At 38.9% G+C, this 19,531-nt stretch overlaps 2 protein-coding genes and 1 long non-coding RNA gene across 4 annotated transcripts; 1 reads left to right on the top strand and 2 right to left on the bottom strand.

Annotated features, from left to right (window-relative positions):
- Positions 1 to 2,929: 2,929 nt before the first annotated feature.
- Positions 2,930 to 6,668, bottom strand: LOC147631800 (uncharacterized). Its single transcript, XR_015267354.1, has 2 exons — positions 3,452 to 6,668; positions 2,930 to 3,264 (listed from the first exon to the last, which is right to left on the bottom strand). It is a non-coding gene; the product is annotated as an uncharacterized LOC147631800 (long non-coding RNA).
- Positions 3,162 to 6,771, top strand: LOC147631801 (uncharacterized). Of its 2 annotated transcripts, none has more exons than XM_086808335.1 (3): positions 3,162 to 4,384; positions 4,460 to 5,024; positions 5,686 to 5,787. In XM_086808335.1, the coding sequence occupies exons 1-3, from the start codon at positions 3,360 to 3,362 to the stop codon at positions 5,698 to 5,700; spliced, it is 1,605 nt and encodes a 534-aa protein (XP_086664461.1). In that variant the 5' UTR covers positions 3,162 to 3,359; the 3' UTR covers positions 5,701 to 5,787. The 2 variants fall into 2 exon arrangements, with proteins under 2 accessions (XP_086664461.1, XP_086664460.1); XM_086808334.1 differs by having other exon boundaries at positions 3,167 to 4,384; positions 4,460 to 5,121; positions 5,686 to 6,771.
- A 7,548-nt stretch (positions 6,772 to 14,319) lies between these two features.
- LOC147631802 (uncharacterized) lies at positions 14,320 to 15,197 on the bottom strand. The gene is made up of 3 exons (XM_086807882.1): positions 15,030 to 15,197; positions 14,657 to 14,946; positions 14,320 to 14,578 (listed from the first exon to the last, which is right to left on the bottom strand). The coding sequence occupies exons 1-3, from the start codon at positions 15,192 to 15,194 to the stop codon at positions 14,482 to 14,484; spliced, it is 552 nt and encodes a 183-aa protein (XP_086664008.1). The 5' UTR covers positions 15,195 to 15,197; the 3' UTR covers positions 14,320 to 14,481.
- Between the last annotated feature and the right edge of the window lie 4,334 nt (positions 15,198 to 19,531).

A 19,531-nucleotide genomic window follows, 5' to 3' on the forward strand; every position in this document is an offset into this window, starting at 1 on the left:
TAACTACATTACATTTGTACAAATTACACATGAAAAAGTATCCCATATAATTCAAAAGTTGATTTTTTGTATGTATAAATATCACATTGTTGAATCACTTAGCTCCATCATAAAATTTATTAATTAAACCATCTAATTATGCGGGGCCCCATTACAAGAGAAAATTATGTATTTTCATTAGGTTGATGTGAAAACTCTTAATGGTTTATATGTCAGATTTACTTAATGTTCAAGAATTAGATTTTAGAAAATTCATAGTAGTGAAATCCAGAAATTAGTTCATTTACTTGGAATTTTTAAGTTTTTCTTTAGGGTTTGTAGAGATGGCAAACTCCGGTTTCATGCACAGAGTTTTGTAAGAGCACTTAACTTATATAAACTTTGGTGTTTTGGTTTCAAAGGATGGATAAAATCCACTAACTTTGGATCATAGAATTTGTTTTATTAAGGTTCATATGGATGCTCTCAATGTTGGTGAGATGGTAGGTATAAAGTTTTTTGAGAATGGGTAGGGTTGATTTTGTGAGGGTATAGAAATGGAAGCTTTAGCTTTGCTGGCTAATTCCCCTACAAGATCTAAGACAAAAATGGGTAAAGGTATTTTGGAAATTCCAAATATATAAAAAATATATAACCTTCTAAAAAAGTTAAAGGGCTGAATATTCATCTTTTAGAAGGCATGAGAACTTGAGTTGGAGAAATAGGCAGTACACTTGTCCGAGTCCAAGAGAAAGAATGTAGCACCCATGTCCCCCATGCATGGGGTTCTTCCATGGTGACACTTTGCAACAACCATTTTAAAATTTCCAAAGTGCACAAACATAGTTTTAACCATTGGATAAAGGTGAGGGAATCCCTTGGACCCCGTGGACTATGCACAAGGTACTACACATCAGTTTTATGCAATTCCTTGGATGGTGGCAACTACTATTTGTCACTCTCAAGGTACTAGGCGTGTAGAAGTCCACACACACTTCCTTTCTCCATACTCTTATGAACACAAAATGACACAACTCTCTTACAATGTAAGATCCATATCATATTAGACCTTTAGTTTCAAACCAAAACTGCTCCATGGTTTACAAACCATTGTTAATCAATCAATTAAACCGAAATTTCTCACAACATTCTCTTCCAAAAAAAAGTCATGGATCTAGTTTTTTTTAAGACTCTGTACAGAGCCTTATACCTACATTAAATCTCATTAAACACTCTAAGATTGACAACCACATTAAACAATCCATAACACGTGGTTTAACACATGTCGATAATATGTCACCCTACCTCTAGGTCTAGTGCACCACCAAACCTCAATTATCAAAGCTAATTAGGCTAGTTTTGGACTTAGAAGGAAGAGTGGTCACAATATAGAATATTTTTCACTTTTATAGAACATTTTTCGCTTTTTCACCACTTGTTCAAAGAGGTGAAATTAGACCTTCCATTTCTTAAAGTCAACCAATTTTTCTCATAAATTCACAATGGGTCTCTCTTTTATCTCTAAAACTTATTATTTTGATTATTAATTTTTAAAATTAAATGTAATATTTTTTTACCACTCTTCTAACACTCTAAAGAAGGAAAATTCCAATGAAGAACTTGGAAACTTAAATTTAACCTACACCCACATTATATTGACTACCCCCTACCCTTCTGTCACTTTATTAATAAAAATATACAATTTAAGTGGTTGAGATGAGATGTACAAAATAAGATGTGTTTTTTCATACTATTAAACTTTAAAAATATTATTATTAATAATTCAATGATCAATACATCAAATTACGCTCTACTTTATATAAATTTAGGGTGTACAAAATTAGAGTTAAAATAAAAAAGATATAGTCATTTTAAGAGCAAATTGTCCACCTCTCCAATGCAAAGCTAAAAAGTAGACATTGAATTTGTATGTCAAGAAACAAGGCTTAAAACATTTTCAATTTTCAATCCGACTTTACTGTAAGGTGCCCAATAAAGGACTTGGCGTTTTATTAGAGGACTTCAAAAGGAGATTACTTGGCTAACTAAGTGTGTGACTAGTCTCATTAAGTGCGAGAAATTGCTTGATTTTGGACATTTAAAATACTGCACATCAACCAACCCAACCTAGCCTCCTTTATTATCTTATAACCACACGTGGGGAGTGTTTGTTAGCTTCCTTTTCAATGACTGTGACTAGAACAATAACAGTTGCTTACAATAAGGAATGATTCATACGAGGGTGATGAACCCTACGTAACATTGCATCAATGTTACAAAAGAGCGCCCCCCCCCCCAGAGTAGTTTTTGCTAAAGACATGCTCCAAGCATGAGAGGGCCCCACCAAAGAGTAGTTTTTTACATCAATATTACAAAAGAGGCCCCCCCCCAAGAGTAGTTTTTGCTAAAGACAAGCTCCGAGCATGAGAGGGCCCCACCAAATCAACCAACTTGCTAGCTTAAGGTGGATTTCAATGCATCCAACACTCTTAACACAAGAAACAAAACGTACTATGTGGAAGCAACATTATTCATGTATCAAAGCAACACCGTTCTGAGAATCCTAAACCTCCTTAAGATAAACAAGACATCCTAAGGGTTAGGGCATTCACGACCATCCTTAAACATCCCCTTTGAAAAAATGGTGTCCATTGGGGTTTCCATTCACCCAAAGACAGGACTTACGAGGTGCCTATAGGTTTTTTCCAAAATAACAAGAAAGGACAAATTTAATGTGTGCTCTAGACACCAACGAATGGGTGGGCCAAATGGTCAGGGCAATTGTTGTGATAGGATGTCATGTGATCAAACCTTGAGGGAGCCCCTTTTGTGATGTCCGTTGTGTGTCCATTGTGTCCATGCGGGTCAAGTTTGGTGGGAAACAGATCTGTGACTTGGCACGATGGGCCTCTAACAAAATTGGGTGTGGACTATATGAATACAATACAACTACGAACTAATGAATGAATCAATAAGCATCCCAAACGTTGAAATGCATTGAATAATTAACACTAACTATTTGGGGTGCATGGTTGTGCATCCTCCATATGCATACACATTTGGGCGCCCATCCTTTTTTTTAAATGCGAACTTAATAGTCAGGACACATGGAGGAGAGCTGTCCGCCCGGGAGTCTGAAACCACCCTGAGATGTTACCAACTCATTTACAGAGCTCAGGGTTCCACCCGTGACTTGCATTCAAGACCAGAGAGGACCACCGTCCTGCTTTGTTCGCAACCCAATGCTCCATGGAGAAGGAGAAGTATTCTGTTTTGCTGGTTCACCTGCAGAAAGAAAAGACGCCCATCAAGCATTTCAACAAGAAGGAAGCAACTACAGGACATGAGAAGCCCATACCCACTTCTGTAAACGCATCACAATGGCTAACGCAGACCATTCTCATGCAGACTCCATTGCTGAAGGTAGGCCTAGAAAGGGAAGCAGAAGCACAAGCGTTGCAGCTAGCCTTACCTGCTTGCAATTCATGTTGGCAATGTATGCAACATTCCTGCTTTACTTCATGGGTCCCCAAGTTGACCTCCCTACAACGCCAGACGCATCCTGGTCCTCTGAACTCACCAAGCAATGGAAAGGCTTTCTCCACCTTAGCTCTCTCCCGCACCAGCAAGCTCCGCTATCAAAACAAGATGTTTGCCTGTCTGAAAAGATCAATTTCCAACAGAAAGTATCCAACGACAGCAGAATGCTCTCCATCAAAGCAAACTTATACAATGAAGTCCTGCGATTTCAGCAGATGACTCGAGGCTGCGAGACTTTAGAAGAGCTGCTCAAAACACCTTCCCGAGCCCTTACGACTGAGCCCAAAATCACTGTCATTCTCAACCATTACAGAAGAAAGACTCTCTGTGCCCAAATTGAAGCCCTGCAAGCTCAAACCCTGTCTTTCCATAGGCTTTGGGTACTTGCATTCAACAGCTCGATTACAAAATCTTTGCAGGCAATAGTGGAGGCCTTCGAGGACACTCGCATCTCCTTTGTGGGCTCCACTCATGACTTTAAATACTATGGCAGGTTTCAGCTTGCACTGCAAGCTGATGAAGCTGACTATGTGTACATTTTGGATGATGATATGATACCGGGGAAGAAGGTGCTGGAGATTCTCACACATGCTGCAGGAACCAACAAGTATAGCAATGCCGTGCTCGGAAGCATCGGACGCATTCTCCCCTTTAGGCAAAAGGACTACAGCTTCCCTAGCTACCGCAAGTATGGGATTAGAGAAGCAGGCCTCTACTTGCCTGACCCAGCATACAATATTGTGGTTGAGCATGTCCTCCAAGTGGATTTCCTGTCGAGCTCCTGGTTTGTCCCTGCATCACTTATCAACACATTGTTCACAGAAACCCCATTCACATTTGCTACTGGTGAAGATCTTCATCTAAGGTATGTTCTTGATTGTACTAAAGTTCTCCAAATAAAGCAATTTTTAAGGAGATGTGAACATGGGTTTCTTGACAGTTACCAGTTGCAGAAGTACAAAGGAGCAGGATCATTCATAATTCCTGTGGATCCAAAGGACAAGGATACCTGGAGTGATACTGAGCACCGGCTAGCATATGTGTCGGAGACCACCCTTGTCCACAGAGACATCATCCAGTTAAGAGATAGTCAATGGTGGCGAGCCATGTCTAGAGGATTTGTCACACAATGGGCAACCATGTATCCTCAGCAATCTGATGCATTATTTTATGCACATTCTTTAGATGAAGTGAAAGATCTTGCCCCACTCATCCAGCATTTCCGAAACACTTCAGGGAAAAAAGTCTATGTTGTGGTAGCAGGTGGAGTTAAGTGTCCTTGTGAACATGCAGCATTACAATTGGGCTGGTCAACAAACTCATGCTATGAGCGGCGTTTTAAAATCTTCGACCTTGGGATTGGTTCTTCCAACACAGTTGACTATGATGTGACTTTGATGAGGGACATTCATGCTGCAGTCAAGGGTCTGATCAAGACACATTCACCAGCTGTATTTGTAACTGTAGCCGACCTTTTACCAACTGTTCGAAGCGCCTTGCTACAGGTAATGGACCAGCACAGCACCACACTGATTCAGCTGCCGCGTTCAAGCATTCCGTATTGCCTATGGATGGCTGACCTGAAACCTTCAGCTTTACAACGTAAGCTCTTATTATAATAAGTTCTGATCTACTGTAATGTTATGTGCTGGATGACACCTGTTACATGGTGAATAGTACTCATTTACTGTCAGGTTAGATGTTTACTGTAAGTGTACTGTAACCTGTTTGAGGCTGGTTACACGCAGTCTAGTCACCTTCCTTGCCTGTCCATAGCACACAGCTGCCATGATTATGGACTTCAGGACCTACATTAACATTTTAGCAGCAGGCAGCCCACAGTCATCTTTTCCAGCAAGTAGCCTCCTGATTGGCAGACATAGCTTTGCCCATCCGTTTCCACCCAAAGTTGTCCACCCAATATTTTGACAGATGTGGGTGCTACATAGACATCTAGTCAGCATAATGGCACGGTTTGTGTGTGTAAAGGGTACAGCACCCATATGCTGAACTCTGTCCCCTGACTGACCTGGTAAAAGAGGAGTAATGGGCACCCATGCTGTATGTAACGTCACATGAATGTTGTTTAGTGACTATCTTGTTTTACTGTTTGAGTATGTATGTTGGCATGCATGCCATTTAATTACTTGTGTATCTTCTTTGCAGAATGGAACAAAATGAGAATTTCTATCAGCATTGTGACCCAGAATCGACCTGCATCACTGCAACGATTGCTGACATCTGTCTCTCAGGCTCACTATATAGGGGATGCCATAAGTCTTTCAATTAATATGGACAGTGGAGTAGACACGGGGACTTTGCGAATTGTGAGCAGATTCCAATGGCCACATGGTAACAAGCAGATTCGGCGCAGGATTGTCCAAGGGGGGCTTATAAGAGCAGTCAGTGAGAGCTGGTACCCATCCTCTGATGATGAATTCGGCCTCCTTCTTGAAGATGATGTTGAAGTTTCACCTTTCTACTACATGTGGCTAAAATATTGCTTGTTAACATATCATTACAGCCCACACCCTTCTTTGCCAGATCTAGCATCCATAGCCCTTTACACACCAAGAGTTGTAGAAGTTGTTAAGGAGAGACCAAAATGGAATGCAACAGACTACTTTAAGGGGGTACATCCTAATACCCCTTACCTGCATCAACTACCTTGCAGCTGGGGAGCATTATTTTTCCCCAAGCATTGGAGGGAGTTCTATAAGTATATGGCTATGCGACACACAATGGATGCAAAGCAGAATCCTGTGCAAATTCCACACTCAAGGACCAATGGGTGGCAAACTTCTTGGAAGAAATTTTTAATTGATGTTATGTATCTTCGTGGTTATGTTACCCTATACCCCAATTTCCCCAACCAGACAAGCTTCTCCACAAACCACATGGAACCAGGCGCCCACATAAATGCATCTGACAACATTGTCATTCATAAGAGAGAAGATTTTGAAGTGCCTTTGATGCAGGAAAACTTTTACACCATGTTACCTGAGCAGAAGCTGCCGCCTCCTTCGAAACTCCCGGTGATAAATCTCTTCAACCAAATGACAACACTGAAGGGGATCAAAGCCGCAGGGGCCAGTTTAGGTCAAGATGTTCTGCATTGCAATCCCTCAGAGATTATCACAATAGATTATGAAACTGGGGATCCATTACAGTGCATTCCAATCTGATTGACCCCAGGGTTGGGTTGTAAAGAAAAATGCTACTTTTTAAATTTCAGTCATCCTCTTTTCCAAACCTCTTGATTCTCTGAGTAAGGAGCACACAGGAAGCAATGTGCCTTGGGCTTTGAAATTTGAAAAGCCTTGTATTATTTTTAAAGACCATAAAACCCTTCAAGGCCTGAGGCCCATTACACACCGCCATAATGATGTGGTGGGGGGTATCCACCGCCCATAATTCATGGGCAGGCAATCTCTTCCGTCCATACATGGGGGATGGGGTATGTGTAACGGGCCTTAGGCTCGGAATTTTCGAAAACCCACAATGCCATGTGGCTGATAATGTATGAGGGAGGCTTTCTATAGGCTTTCCATCATCTTAGAGTGAGAACAGAGCCTCTAGCACTTGCTAAATCCATTTGTGGTGGCTAACGAACTTGAGGGCGTGAATTTAGCAAAACCACTTTTGTCGTAATTGGGTTTTCAACATGGTCATGGGCTACTTTGTCCAAGATCGTACATTTATTTTTAAAAAGGAGTGGCTTGCATGTGGTCCTCTTTTGTATGAATAAATATGAGGCTCACCTTTTACAAGTTACATCACTGCACTAAGATAACTACACTTTATTTTTAGGCTTGCAATTTAACCTAAGGTAAAATAATTATTCTCCAATAATGTGCACATTTCACACATTTTCTTATTGCACAATGCCTTGAACTTTAATTCACCTACATATATGCCGTCTATCATATTCCTCATTATAAAACACCTATCAATAATTACTAGTGACATTGTGTCACCCTCTCATACAAACCATCTAGCAATTTATCAAGGCTCCAAGCATACATCGCAATGGTAATTAAAAGTATTTAATATATAAATATGGAATCACCCATGATATTTATTTAACTTAGCATGGTGCAAAGATAAATTAGGCACCACATAACAAGCTAAGATTGAATTGTTCCTCCTCTTATGTAGGTAGAGTATGCATGAGTAACTCATCTTTGTAACACAAAGATAATGATGACAAGGAATAGATAATTCACAAATCTTTTTAACTTTACTAATATATATATGTGTGTGTGTGTGTGTGTGTGTGTGTATACACACACATATGATATACATATACGTGTATGTATATGTATACGTATGTACATATATATGTGTGTGTGTGCACACACACATATATACGTGTGTTAAATATTTTGATACAAGACATACAATAACCGCCAAAAGTTTAAAAATTCTTTGCTATAAAGTAAAAATTAATGTGTGTGTGTGTACATATATATATATATATATATATACATATATATATATATATACATATATACATATACATGTATATGTGTGCGTGTGTATGTGTGTGTGTGTGTATACATGTATATTAAAAATTGTAGGAAAAAGGGAGAGCTTGAGTTCCTTGTTTGCAAGCAAGTACACACACACACACACAAGAGAGAGCAAGAGAGAAGACAGAGATGGATGGTTGAATTTTCATCTCTTCTATATAACCATAACTAAAGATATAAAAGTACATACTATAAGGGAAAGCACTCTCCTACTATAACATACAATGGTCGGTCCATAGTGTGAACCCAACTATATGAGCTGGCACTATAACTTTGCCATACTCTAGTAATTTGAATATGGTTATCGTCACACTACATGTCGTCCACTAGCGGCATATAAACCATTATCTCACCAACCATTCTAGTCGCATAAGTGTGAAAACTATCACCCAGGTGGCATTAAGAGAATTTTGGACTCAACTTCGGGCCCTCTAAGAAGTGCCAACTCAACTTAGAGAGAGATAAGATGAAATTAATTTTGGTGTATTTTCTCTCCACTTTCTAAGATATAAAAGATATATTCCTATTCTTAAATGTAGATAAAGAATGATAGAATACCTATCAATTTTTGAAGCTTTCAATCACATTTTCATGTTCATATAGTACAAACTACATAAAAAGTGAAGTACATTTACGATTTGGTAATGGCTCATATCTCAAAATTTTTACTTGGACGCTAAAATAGTATATTTTTTAAATTTTGAACCAAGATCATCCAAAATTAGTTGGATAGTTTACTTCTTTTTTCTATTTTGGTGCCTTATTATTTCCATTCTAATTTCGCTATCAAGGGGGATCAAGAGTAAAGAGAAACACATAGCGGATCAAGAGGATAGCAGAGGAATCAAGAGCAACGAGGAATACAGAGAGGAGCGACATTTATATCTTGCACATCGACCTTAAACATGAATATAAGTCTTTGAGTAAGAGAAATAAACCCAATACTTTGTCTATTGCTTCTAAAGAAATATTAAGGTTAAAAGAGAAGAAAAACATAGATTTATGGATTGATGGGAAGCTATGTCCAAAAGACCCTTTTACAAACTCTACACCCTCATTTAAGAATATGACATCTCTGCTTAACTATATTGGAGATGTCCAAAAGACCCTTTTACAAACTCTACACCCTCATTTATTGAATATGACATCTCTGCTTAACTATAATGGGATCCTACGATATACACATCAGTTGGAAGCAACAAGCAATGTTCTAAAATTAAAAAGAGATATGTTTAAGAAAGAGAACTTCCATTTGAAGTAAACCATGGAGCAATGTGTACAAAAGCTATTAAGCAACAAGGAAACCATTCTAGGGCTTGAAAATAAAGGAATGAATTAAGACTTAAGCAAACCTCATTAGGTCTATGTAGATGCGAAAAAAAACATAGGGATATTAAGCAAATGAAGTTATTTTATTCTTTTACAACACATTATCTACAATCATACTCCTCAACACCTGTTTTACCACTTTAATGTTTTATCTTTTGAGAGCATCAATATGAACATGTCCACTTAACTCCCTCTCTACAACCAAGTTCATATCCTCAGCAATCTCTTGAACATCATCTTCAGCCCTTGGAGGTCCCTCTGCTCACTCCTCAACATCTTTCTTCCCAACTTGCTTATCCTCAAGCAACACATGAAAATAGAAAATAAAACCGTAATGATAGTTTAGGAGATGACATTTTCGATTGTGAGCGGGGCACTTATTGTCTGTCTTCTTCTTATACTCGAGCACCTTTAAGCTATCCCTTATTGTCTGTCTTCTTCTTATACTCGAGCACCTTTAAGATATCCCTATCAAACTTCTGCCTTTGACTAGAAGATCATTGGCATGCATATAAATGACTACATTAGTTGAAGTGATTTCTTGAAATGCTTCACCGCCCCAAGAAGAGCAAAAATTTTCCTCCCCAAGAGCAACAAGCTTCCCCTCCCACTTCCCAAGCCACATGGCATACTCCTAATTTTTTGAACAAAGATGTGATCCAATGTCAAAATGTAAAATATTTGACAATGTAAAAACGTATTGATTTTTCTTGTATTGCTCTCAGAAATACAAAATGGTTTCATGATTGACGTAAATAGGGAATTGATCCTTTGTAACTATTTTCCATCAAGAATATAAGAGGCTCTTTTTGTATGTCTCCAAGATGTTTGTCACATATGTATCTCTATGTTGTAATTATTCTTATGACATAGTCGGTTGTACCAAGAAAACATGCATGAAATTTCCAGTTGGTGATGATGCTGGCAAACTTTGTGCAAGAAGTTGAACAATTTCTCCTCAAGGGTTTCTTCAACATCAACATCAGGCTCGATCTCAATTTCCAACAGAGCCATCTAAAAGATAGAAAGGCAAAAAAAAATGCATCAACACACGTAGGAATCCGTGAACGAGAAACATTAAACGACAAGAAAAAAAGACAAATCAATAGAACGCAATACAAGGCCTTTGAGATCCTTGAGTAGCGTATCCGGTTGTAGTGATTTGAATAGAAAAGCACCCCAATAGCACAATAATGCATTAATTGGTGTTAAATGACATTGAAACTACAAAAAAAAAAAAGATCATACAACATGACATGAGGCCATTAGACAAAGCATCATGCCCTTCTTGCATTAAAGTGATTTGACATAGCCATCATTCAACCTTGTATTCTAAATATTTGTTAAAAAGGTGCAAAATTATGCATCAGCAAAAGTACCGAGAGACGTATAACTAAATGGGCCCAAAAAGTGGTAACAACAACGATATGAAGAAAAAATTTAAATATTTGAACAAAGTTAGTGTGATCCAATGTCAAAATGCAAAACATTTGACAATGTAAAAAATGTATTTATTTTGCTTGTATTGCTCTCAGAAATACAAAATGGTCTTATGATTGACGTAAACAAGGCATTGATCCTTTGTAATTGTTTGCCACATCAAGAATACAAGAGGCTCTTTTTTAATGTCTTCCAAGATGTCTTTCACATATGTATCTCCATGTTGTAATGATTCTTATGACATAGCCGGTTGCACCAAGAAAACTCATTGGTAATGTCTTTACATGAAACGCTCCTTTCTTTTCTCCTTGTTGGTACAAATGACAGTTGTACATAAATAATAATGATTATGGCATATTGTTGAAATTATAACTTTTTCAAGGACAGAGTGATTGGCATACTTTACGGTCGTTGCATTCGAACACATAATCATCATGCACTTGTAGGTCCTCCTCATTTGCGAAGTCTATTCTCACTTGACACAGGGAGACATTTAACCTAATATTGAGTAGTGTCAAGAGCTCATGTTCAAACCATACCTCTAATAAGATCAATGGATTTTCAATATCATCCTCTAAGTCCTGATCAATTGGTATAAGTTTTCCATTGGCATAATTCAATCTCATATAATGAAAGGCTAAAATAAAATTATGAGAGCGAATCATAAATTTATAGACAATAGACTTTCATTGGATTTTGTAAGTAACCCCATTAAATTCTTTCACATCCTAGTTTTAATCTAAGAAATCCAAACATTTCTCTGATTTAAACGTTGCTGCAGACATCGTTCTAAGTGCATGTAGGCATGCTGTATAAGAACGTCCTTAATTCTCCTACCTGTTGTCAGATAGCTTGAAATCTTTAACTCTGCCTTTGTAGGTATTGATGAACTCATTCATTGCATTTTTTCTTTTCCTCATTTGCAACATAACCCAACTACCAATAGAGGTGATAGGAACCCACCTTTGATTATCCATATCAAAGCTGTTGTATACTGTATAATAGCTATGATAGAGGAGCAGGTGCGCCTAGGACATATGGTTTCTTTCCCTTGAAGCAAACACAAGCGCAAACACAAATGAAAGAAGAAATAACCTTCAAAACGCAAGAAGACAAAAGAAGAGATAACCTCAAAACCGTGTGAAATACTTAGAGGGAAATTAATTCATTAAATGAGCTAGGAAATTCAAAGAATTTTTAGAGGGAAAAACTATCTTTATTAAATGCGCTAACAGCACTCTAGTTTTCATGTACATTAATGAACTATCAATATAAAGAGTGGTTTAAGTATTTTGCAAAATGCAATTCGTTTTTCTCTATTAATAATATATTCATATATAAAGAATATATGAAAGACATCTAATTATAAAAAGTTTTGTTATGGAGGCTCTCTTCCTATTTGTCCAAACCCTTTCTCTCTCTAGAGGAAAAAGGCCCGAAATTGAGTCCGATTCTCCCCTATGGGTCACAACACTAATTGAGCCCGATATCTCAATAACCCCCCTTGAGCTCAACTATACACTTTGCACTCCAGGGGTAAGCTCCTAAACCTATTGAGATTCTTTGTACCAAGTGCCTTGTGAAGATGTCAGCCACCTGATCACCTGCTATAACCTTTTCCCTCACAATGTGATGATGCACCCCCTCAATGTGCTTTGTCCTAGCATGATAGTCTGGGTTATCACATCTATAAATTTTCTACTCCGAAGTATACCCAATAAAGATCCATTTCTCTACCTTTGGATATAACTTTATTCTCACTTCATTATGCACATATGCAATACATCCGAAATCATTCAAGTGACACACATCCAGCTTTATACCTGCAAAGTTATGTTTAGGCATATCATACCATGAAGAGCTACAATGGGGTCATGTTTTTAATGTAAATAGCAGCAGCTGCTTTGTTGTTACTTCTGCCCAAAAATAATTTGGTATATTCTTCCCAGACATCAAGGAATGTGCCACTTCTGTAACGTGCCTATTTTTCCTTTCTACAACACCATTATGTGAGAGTGTACCTGTATGTGGGTGTATTTTTTTGCGAGCATTTTTGAGCGATCGCTTTTTGGTGTTGAGGCAAGCAGTTTCTCTATGTACTCTTATTGTCTCTGTCTACTCCTCCCTCTCTACTATCACACCTATGAGATGTTGAGGCACTAGACACCATGGGCCACTATCATTTGCAACTCCTTTACAAAAACACCATATTATGATCTAAAACTTCCATTATATTCCAAAGCAAATTTCTCGCAAATTTACAAGACTACAACATATTATGACAAACACCTACAAGATGTTGAGCCTCTTTTACCTCTTCATCAATAATACCAAAAGCTCTTTGTATCCCAATGGCTATTGCTGCTTTTACCTCTAGAATGTTCTTGTCTGCAAGGTCTACCATTTTCTCTATTGTGAGCTTCTTGTAGAGCTCCTGCACTTTAGATGTTGTTGTCCATGCTTCCAGAAGGGAATTCAATCTAGGTTGTTTTTCTTTGAGGTGCATGAAAGATTGACGAGATTTACTTAAGATACTTGCAAACATCATAGTATTAGAGGGATTGGTGTGGATGAACCCATGATAATTGAGTTTATGCCCAACCTATTACAATATGAAGATATAAGGGTTGGGTGGGGTGGGATGTGTCCCTAGAATAAGAATAGTGGAACATGGAAATATCTACTCTATTTATAAGGTCCCAAAAATAAAATAACTATTGTAAGCATAGAAATAACTATTTTAAGCATAAAAATAACTTTTTTAAGGTCTCACTCAAACTTCCTCTCTTTCACTCACACTCTCTCTCGTGGCCTCTCCATCTCTATCCATCTTGCTCCATCTTTCTCTATTGTCAATTTAATTACCTAAACGGTTATAGAAAAGGCTAAAAACAATGCAATTGATATAATATGAGTGTACAAAAGTGCATCACAATAATGTGTAAAACAATATATTTTTGTCATTAAAAGCGATGAAACACATCAATAAGGGCGCCCGCCGCGAATGCTGGTGGAAGAAGAAAGATGGGTGCATGCACGGAGCTCTACCAAATGGTGCATGTGCAGGTGGGAATAGCAACCTCACAAGTTCGGGACATGGTGCCCATGATGAGGGCATCGTAAAATAACCCACGGGGGACATCTCTGTGGCATGCCAAGTCGATATGGGGGCTCCCTTGAAACACTAGGTGGCCATGATGAGGCACTTGACCTTGTTGGTCTCATGGTGGGTACTAGGGCGGGTGGAGGATATGGGTGAGAAACGTGTGGAAACGATGGCCCCACATCCCTCTGATACTCCCATTGAGCATACTCCACTGATGTCACCCTTGAAACTCTGTCGACCCAAATCTTCAGGAACATACAAAAGTGGTCATAGATATGAACTTTAAAGCACACCTCTTCACTTGTCTCACTGATGCAATTTTGATGCAGTATCCTGCATCCTCTAGCAAGGATCCTAGTACTGACAAAGCAATCTAAGATTGCATCCCCTGGATCGGTGAATGTATACAAGAGACATCGTGCCATGCACCACAAGTGTGGTTATTGGTCAGTATCCGTTTGCCCTTTCCACCTTACGAATGCCTTTTCAAAGTGAGTCTTCTTGAAAGCTTTGAGGGCATCCGTGATACCTACCCAAGAGTCCAATGTGGCTCTCTCATGCATGTCGACTCAGCAAGTGAGCTCGTCCTCCCAACTTTGCATACAATTGTAACGTGCTCATTTTTGCAAACCCGCCACCAAGCATACATTTCCTGCATTGTGAACTAGCGTTATGTGTCTACCTACATATAAAAAAATCTTTAATGCGTTGAGAGAGTTAGAAATCTTACTCTGTGTTTGGAATATGTGCCCGAGCAATCTCTGCTAGCTTGGGAGTAGTGAATCTACTAGCCTTTCCACCATAGCCCCGGTAGGAGATCACTTTCTTGAAAAACTCTTTGCTACATTTGGTGTTAGCAATTTGTGCCAGCTCATGTCCCATCTTTATAAATAGCACCTCAATCTCCTTCAAGGCATCTTTATAATTCTTGTCAAACATGTCTACATTTAGAATGTATTCTCTACTCCCTCGCTCAGGCAAGCCACTGACCTTGGCTTGGTATGTGGCATCAAACTTAAACTGCAATGCATTTATGTTTTAGAAACATATTTCAAAATCAAAACATGGCTTTATTTTTGTCTGAGAACGAGGCGCGCACATACCTTGAACACCAATTGAGAGGAGAGTGATATGGGAAGCTTCAACCACTTTGATCTATTAGGCCCCCATTGAGTAAGAGCTTTATCGGCCCATGCCCGATCTGCATCACTGAACTTTGATAACAATGATTGTAGATCGGCAAGGCCCACACATCCACACTGCATCATAAATATATCATGTGTCGTTGTGTTTGGCACATGAATGGTGGGTGACCTTGACAATTTGGCATGCATAATAAATAAGGTATATGATGACATATAAGATGTTTGTTCATTTCAATCATAAAAAAACAGGATACAATCCACTTACTTGTTTATCATGCACATCACAAAGAAGAACTCAACCTCCTCCTCCTCAAGGAATCAAACCACTCTACAAATCATCTTGGGAACCTTCTCTCTTTCAACTCAAGTGGTTTTGGCCCATTCATGCCATGCTTTGAGTCGATGGTTTTCATCCCAAACAACAAACATCTTCCCAACCATGTGTTGCCATCCTTCTGTTTGCTCTAGTATCGTAACAAACTCTGCTAAACAATGATAGGACTTGTGATCGATTACACTTTGAAGGTCTAATGGAAGGGGCTCTTGGCCATGTAAACCCTCAATGATAATGAACACCACCATTGTTGACTGGTTTGTAATCTCTTCCATGCTTTTAATTAACCCTTTGATGGAATCCTCATTTGTACGGATTGCTGAGTAGATATGATCCTCTACACAAGAGACCATAGCCTAAGCCTCCAAGCCTCCAAGCCTCCCTTGACTGTGCCCCATGCCCCTATTATATAGGAGAGCCCTCAAGTGACTCTTGACTCTCCATTTCCCAAGCCTTCAAGCCTCCAAGCCTCCAAGCCTCCCTTGACTGTGCCCCATTCACATGCATGCAAAAAAGTGTGTTGCATGTAGCATGTCGTTGAAGATCCGTCCACCAAAAACTTCCAAACTTGGAGCATAGAAAACTCCTCTCACAAATTGAAAGAAGGAAAGTTGAAGGTGAAAAGGTCACTTTCCTTGTAGTTTGTGTCACTTTCCTTGTAGTTTGTGTCCTCCCTTGAAAGAATAAGTAGAGTTCTTTTGAAGAGAAGAACAACACAAGTGAAAAGGTGAAGTGGCTAGCACACTTGCCTTGGAGCTTGAGGTGGTGGGTTCAAAACCCCACTCCTTGGATGGTGAAGCCTCCCCCTTGTGCCACTCAAGTAAGGGAGAATTCTCGCGCGCTCGCCAACGGCGCGCCAACGATCGCTCATCACCGATCGCCTTCTAGGACTGCCGGACTGCCTTGGTCGCCGCCTCCCAACCATATAATGACGAGTTAGGGTTTCTCGTTGGGTTTTATACCAAAACCCTGGCCTGTGTCCACACCTCCTAGCCCGGCCGCCCATCTTACTTAAGAGCCGTGCTAACTTAAATGTGTGCACACATCGACCAAACCCTAACGCCCATTAACCCCTGAACCCCGCTAGCACCAATAATACTCTCGAGACTCCGAAAGTTATTAACTTATGCTAGGGTTCGACTTCCGTAGGACCATAGTCCTGACATGAGGAACTCATTTATTAAGTCTCTCTCATTCATATCTAATTACTTACGCAAGTAGGCTACTCATGTCTCGTTATACACTTTTAAAGTAGAGCAAGCACATGCCAAGCATGCTTCAAAAGTTTACATGAGCAAATATAAGGAGTAATGCTCCTTTCTCTTGTCAAGCTTATCCTCAGGAGAAAGCATCCCAAATGCATTGTTGTACATGTTCAGCCTATAAATAACTAATCTCTAACACAAAATAGAAATATCCCAACTACTTGCAAGTACTATCAATGCCCACTCAATGCAACCCATATAGCTACGAGTAGATCATTGATGACAAAGGAAACCTGCAAATTGTATGAAAAATTACAAAATGCAGAGTGTGGAAATGATACTTAGTAGGAATGCAGAAATCGATGATAATATTATGATGACGTTGAAGCTATTAAAGATGACCTCGAAGATGTGATGTTATTGAAGATAACGAACAGCTCTATCTGTATACCAAATGCTACATGCTACTATGTAGAAGAAACCCATAATCGAACAAAAGAGTTTTGAATTGACACTCCCCTGAATGCATGTGAAAACCTTACAGCATCTGAACATGTATCTGAAACGTGCCCCTTACCTATGAATTTTTCATGAATAAAATGACCCCTTTTTCTTTTTTATGAACTTAAGGGCTTTTTTCAAAATTGATTAAAAAACCCCTTCTATAAATGTATTTCTATAAATTTACCTTAAAATTTTGAATTAAAAAACCCCTTCATTTGAACTCATGTGGTATACTTACATATTTTTAGGTAAACCCCTAGAGGAAACACCATGAAATATGTAAAAATTTGTACCAGTGTAGCTAACAACACACTACATCTTCTCCACTTAGAACGATAGCTTAGTTTGAGATAATCCAAAGAGAAACTCAAGGAGAAGATGACAAGGGGTGAGGGTAAAGAGAACCTGCTCTGATATCAGTTGTTGTTGGAGTGAAGATCAATGTAGGAACACACACATATATATGCAACAAGTAAGGAGAGATGGATAGAAGCGCAAACTCAAATTAGATTGATGAGAATTAGTTAAGTACAAGTGAAGTGACATGATAAGGTCACTTACACACACTGGTGTGTATATACGCTCGGGGAAAAAAACCTCCTAAAGAGGAAAAAAGCATCTCGGCTTGTTTTATTAGCCTACATATATACATCACAACCATATAAATTTTACAAGGTTGCCTTAGAATAATTCTAGTAAAAATGGGATCTTCACATCATAAAGGCATTTTGTTCAAAGCTAATGAAGAACAAAAAAGAAAAATACTTTGAAAAAGACAAGGGTGTTGCCTTTGCTAGTTGCTAACACGCAAGCTCTTGATCTCTGCATCTCTGTAAGCTAAAACCTTATATTGGGCTTCATGTGTTTGAACTACAAGATTCTCGGTGTGTTCATCATGTTTGAACTTAGCTCAAACCTTCTCATATGCTCTTTTTGGTTTCATTCCCCTCTCCATTGTATCCTTTTGAAGTTGCCTTAAGGTTGGACTCAAGAGTTCTTTTTTTTGTCAATAGCCTGAAGTTGTCTCTTGAGAGAACTATGTTGGTGATACATCTACTGAAGCTCTTGTTCTTTGGCTACCAAGGCTTCATTAGCTTGGTTGATTTGTTGTTTTGCTAGGTGTGCCTTTGTTGTTGTTGGATGTGCCTCCTCATGAGCTTTCTTTGACTTGTGACTATTAGAAAGGGATTCTTCTAACTGCCTTTCTGTGGCTCAATGGATAGTTGCTTTTATGCCTTGTGATCATGGCTTGTGTGGCATTTAGCATTTGCTACGACACGGTAAAATCCAATGGTTTCTAGAAAAATCCATTTAGCATTTGCTACGACACGGTAAAATCCAATGGTTTCTAGAAAAATCCAAAGAATCCATCGCTAGCTCATAAGCTTCACTTATCATGTTATTGTCTTAAGTCTCTTTGATGAATGTGTAAGCCATCCTTGGTCACCAATGTTGGTCACCATTGTAATTGTCTTAAGTCTCTTTGATGAATGTGTAAGCCATCCTTAAATTTGGTTATCATGAATGTAACTATCTTAAGTCTCTTTGATGAGTGTGTAAGCCATCCTTAAATGGTCACACAAAGGTTTATGTTTGTGTCAAGCTGGTCTCACCCATCTCCGGTGTTGTTAGGCCCTCCTTTGCTTTATCTAGAGTGATCTTTGGCAATTGTACACACTCGGGTATCCATCTTAAAGATGAGATGTTATGGCCACTTTGTGAAGTGGTGGTATGTGTTGTACTTGACTCTAATTGTTATGGTGGCACATGACTTTGCGATTGTCCTTTTCCTTGTGGCAGTGGTTGTGGTGTGGATCTTCTTAATGAGGCTTGTGGATTTCCATGACATCTACCTCATCATTGTAACATTCCTCCTCTTCATGTGTTGATGGCAATGGTTATGGGTGATTTTGGACTTAAGGTCTAGTTCCAATGGTAGTTATAGAGGCTTATTCTCATTATTTTACCCTTTGAACTCTCCCCAAAGAATAGATTACTGTGGTAATTATTGTGTTGCTTGTTCTAAAATCATCCTAAGCTTGCTACACGACTTCTTCAGTTGTGAGCTCTCACTATGGTGTTGGCTTCTCTTTCCTTAATCCATAGTATATCACCAAGTTGCTGAGCACCTAGGGGTTCCACCTAAAAGTTTTACACTTCCGATTGGTGTATCTTGCATGCAGTTTGGATAGCATTGTAATAATAGTCTACCTAATTTCGTGGAACTCCCTTACTAATCATGTTCCATGTATGGGTTGTCACTAATTGACTAGCCTTATCGTAGTAATGAGATGCAATGCCCTTGTTGGGATCTTGTACTCTGGCTTGAGGTCATCAAATACTATGCCTTTCTTATTTCTATGTTAAACCTATCGTGAAAATGTAGAAAATCCACTATCAAACTTACTGTGCCTTTG

Source organism: Cibotium barometz, chromosome 14, assembly GCF_041138505.1.
Source record: "Cibotium barometz isolate CiBa-2024 chromosome 14, ASM4113850v1, whole genome shotgun sequence".
NCBI classification, from domain to species: Eukaryota; Viridiplantae; Streptophyta; class Polypodiopsida; order Cyatheales; family Cibotiaceae; genus Cibotium; species Cibotium barometz.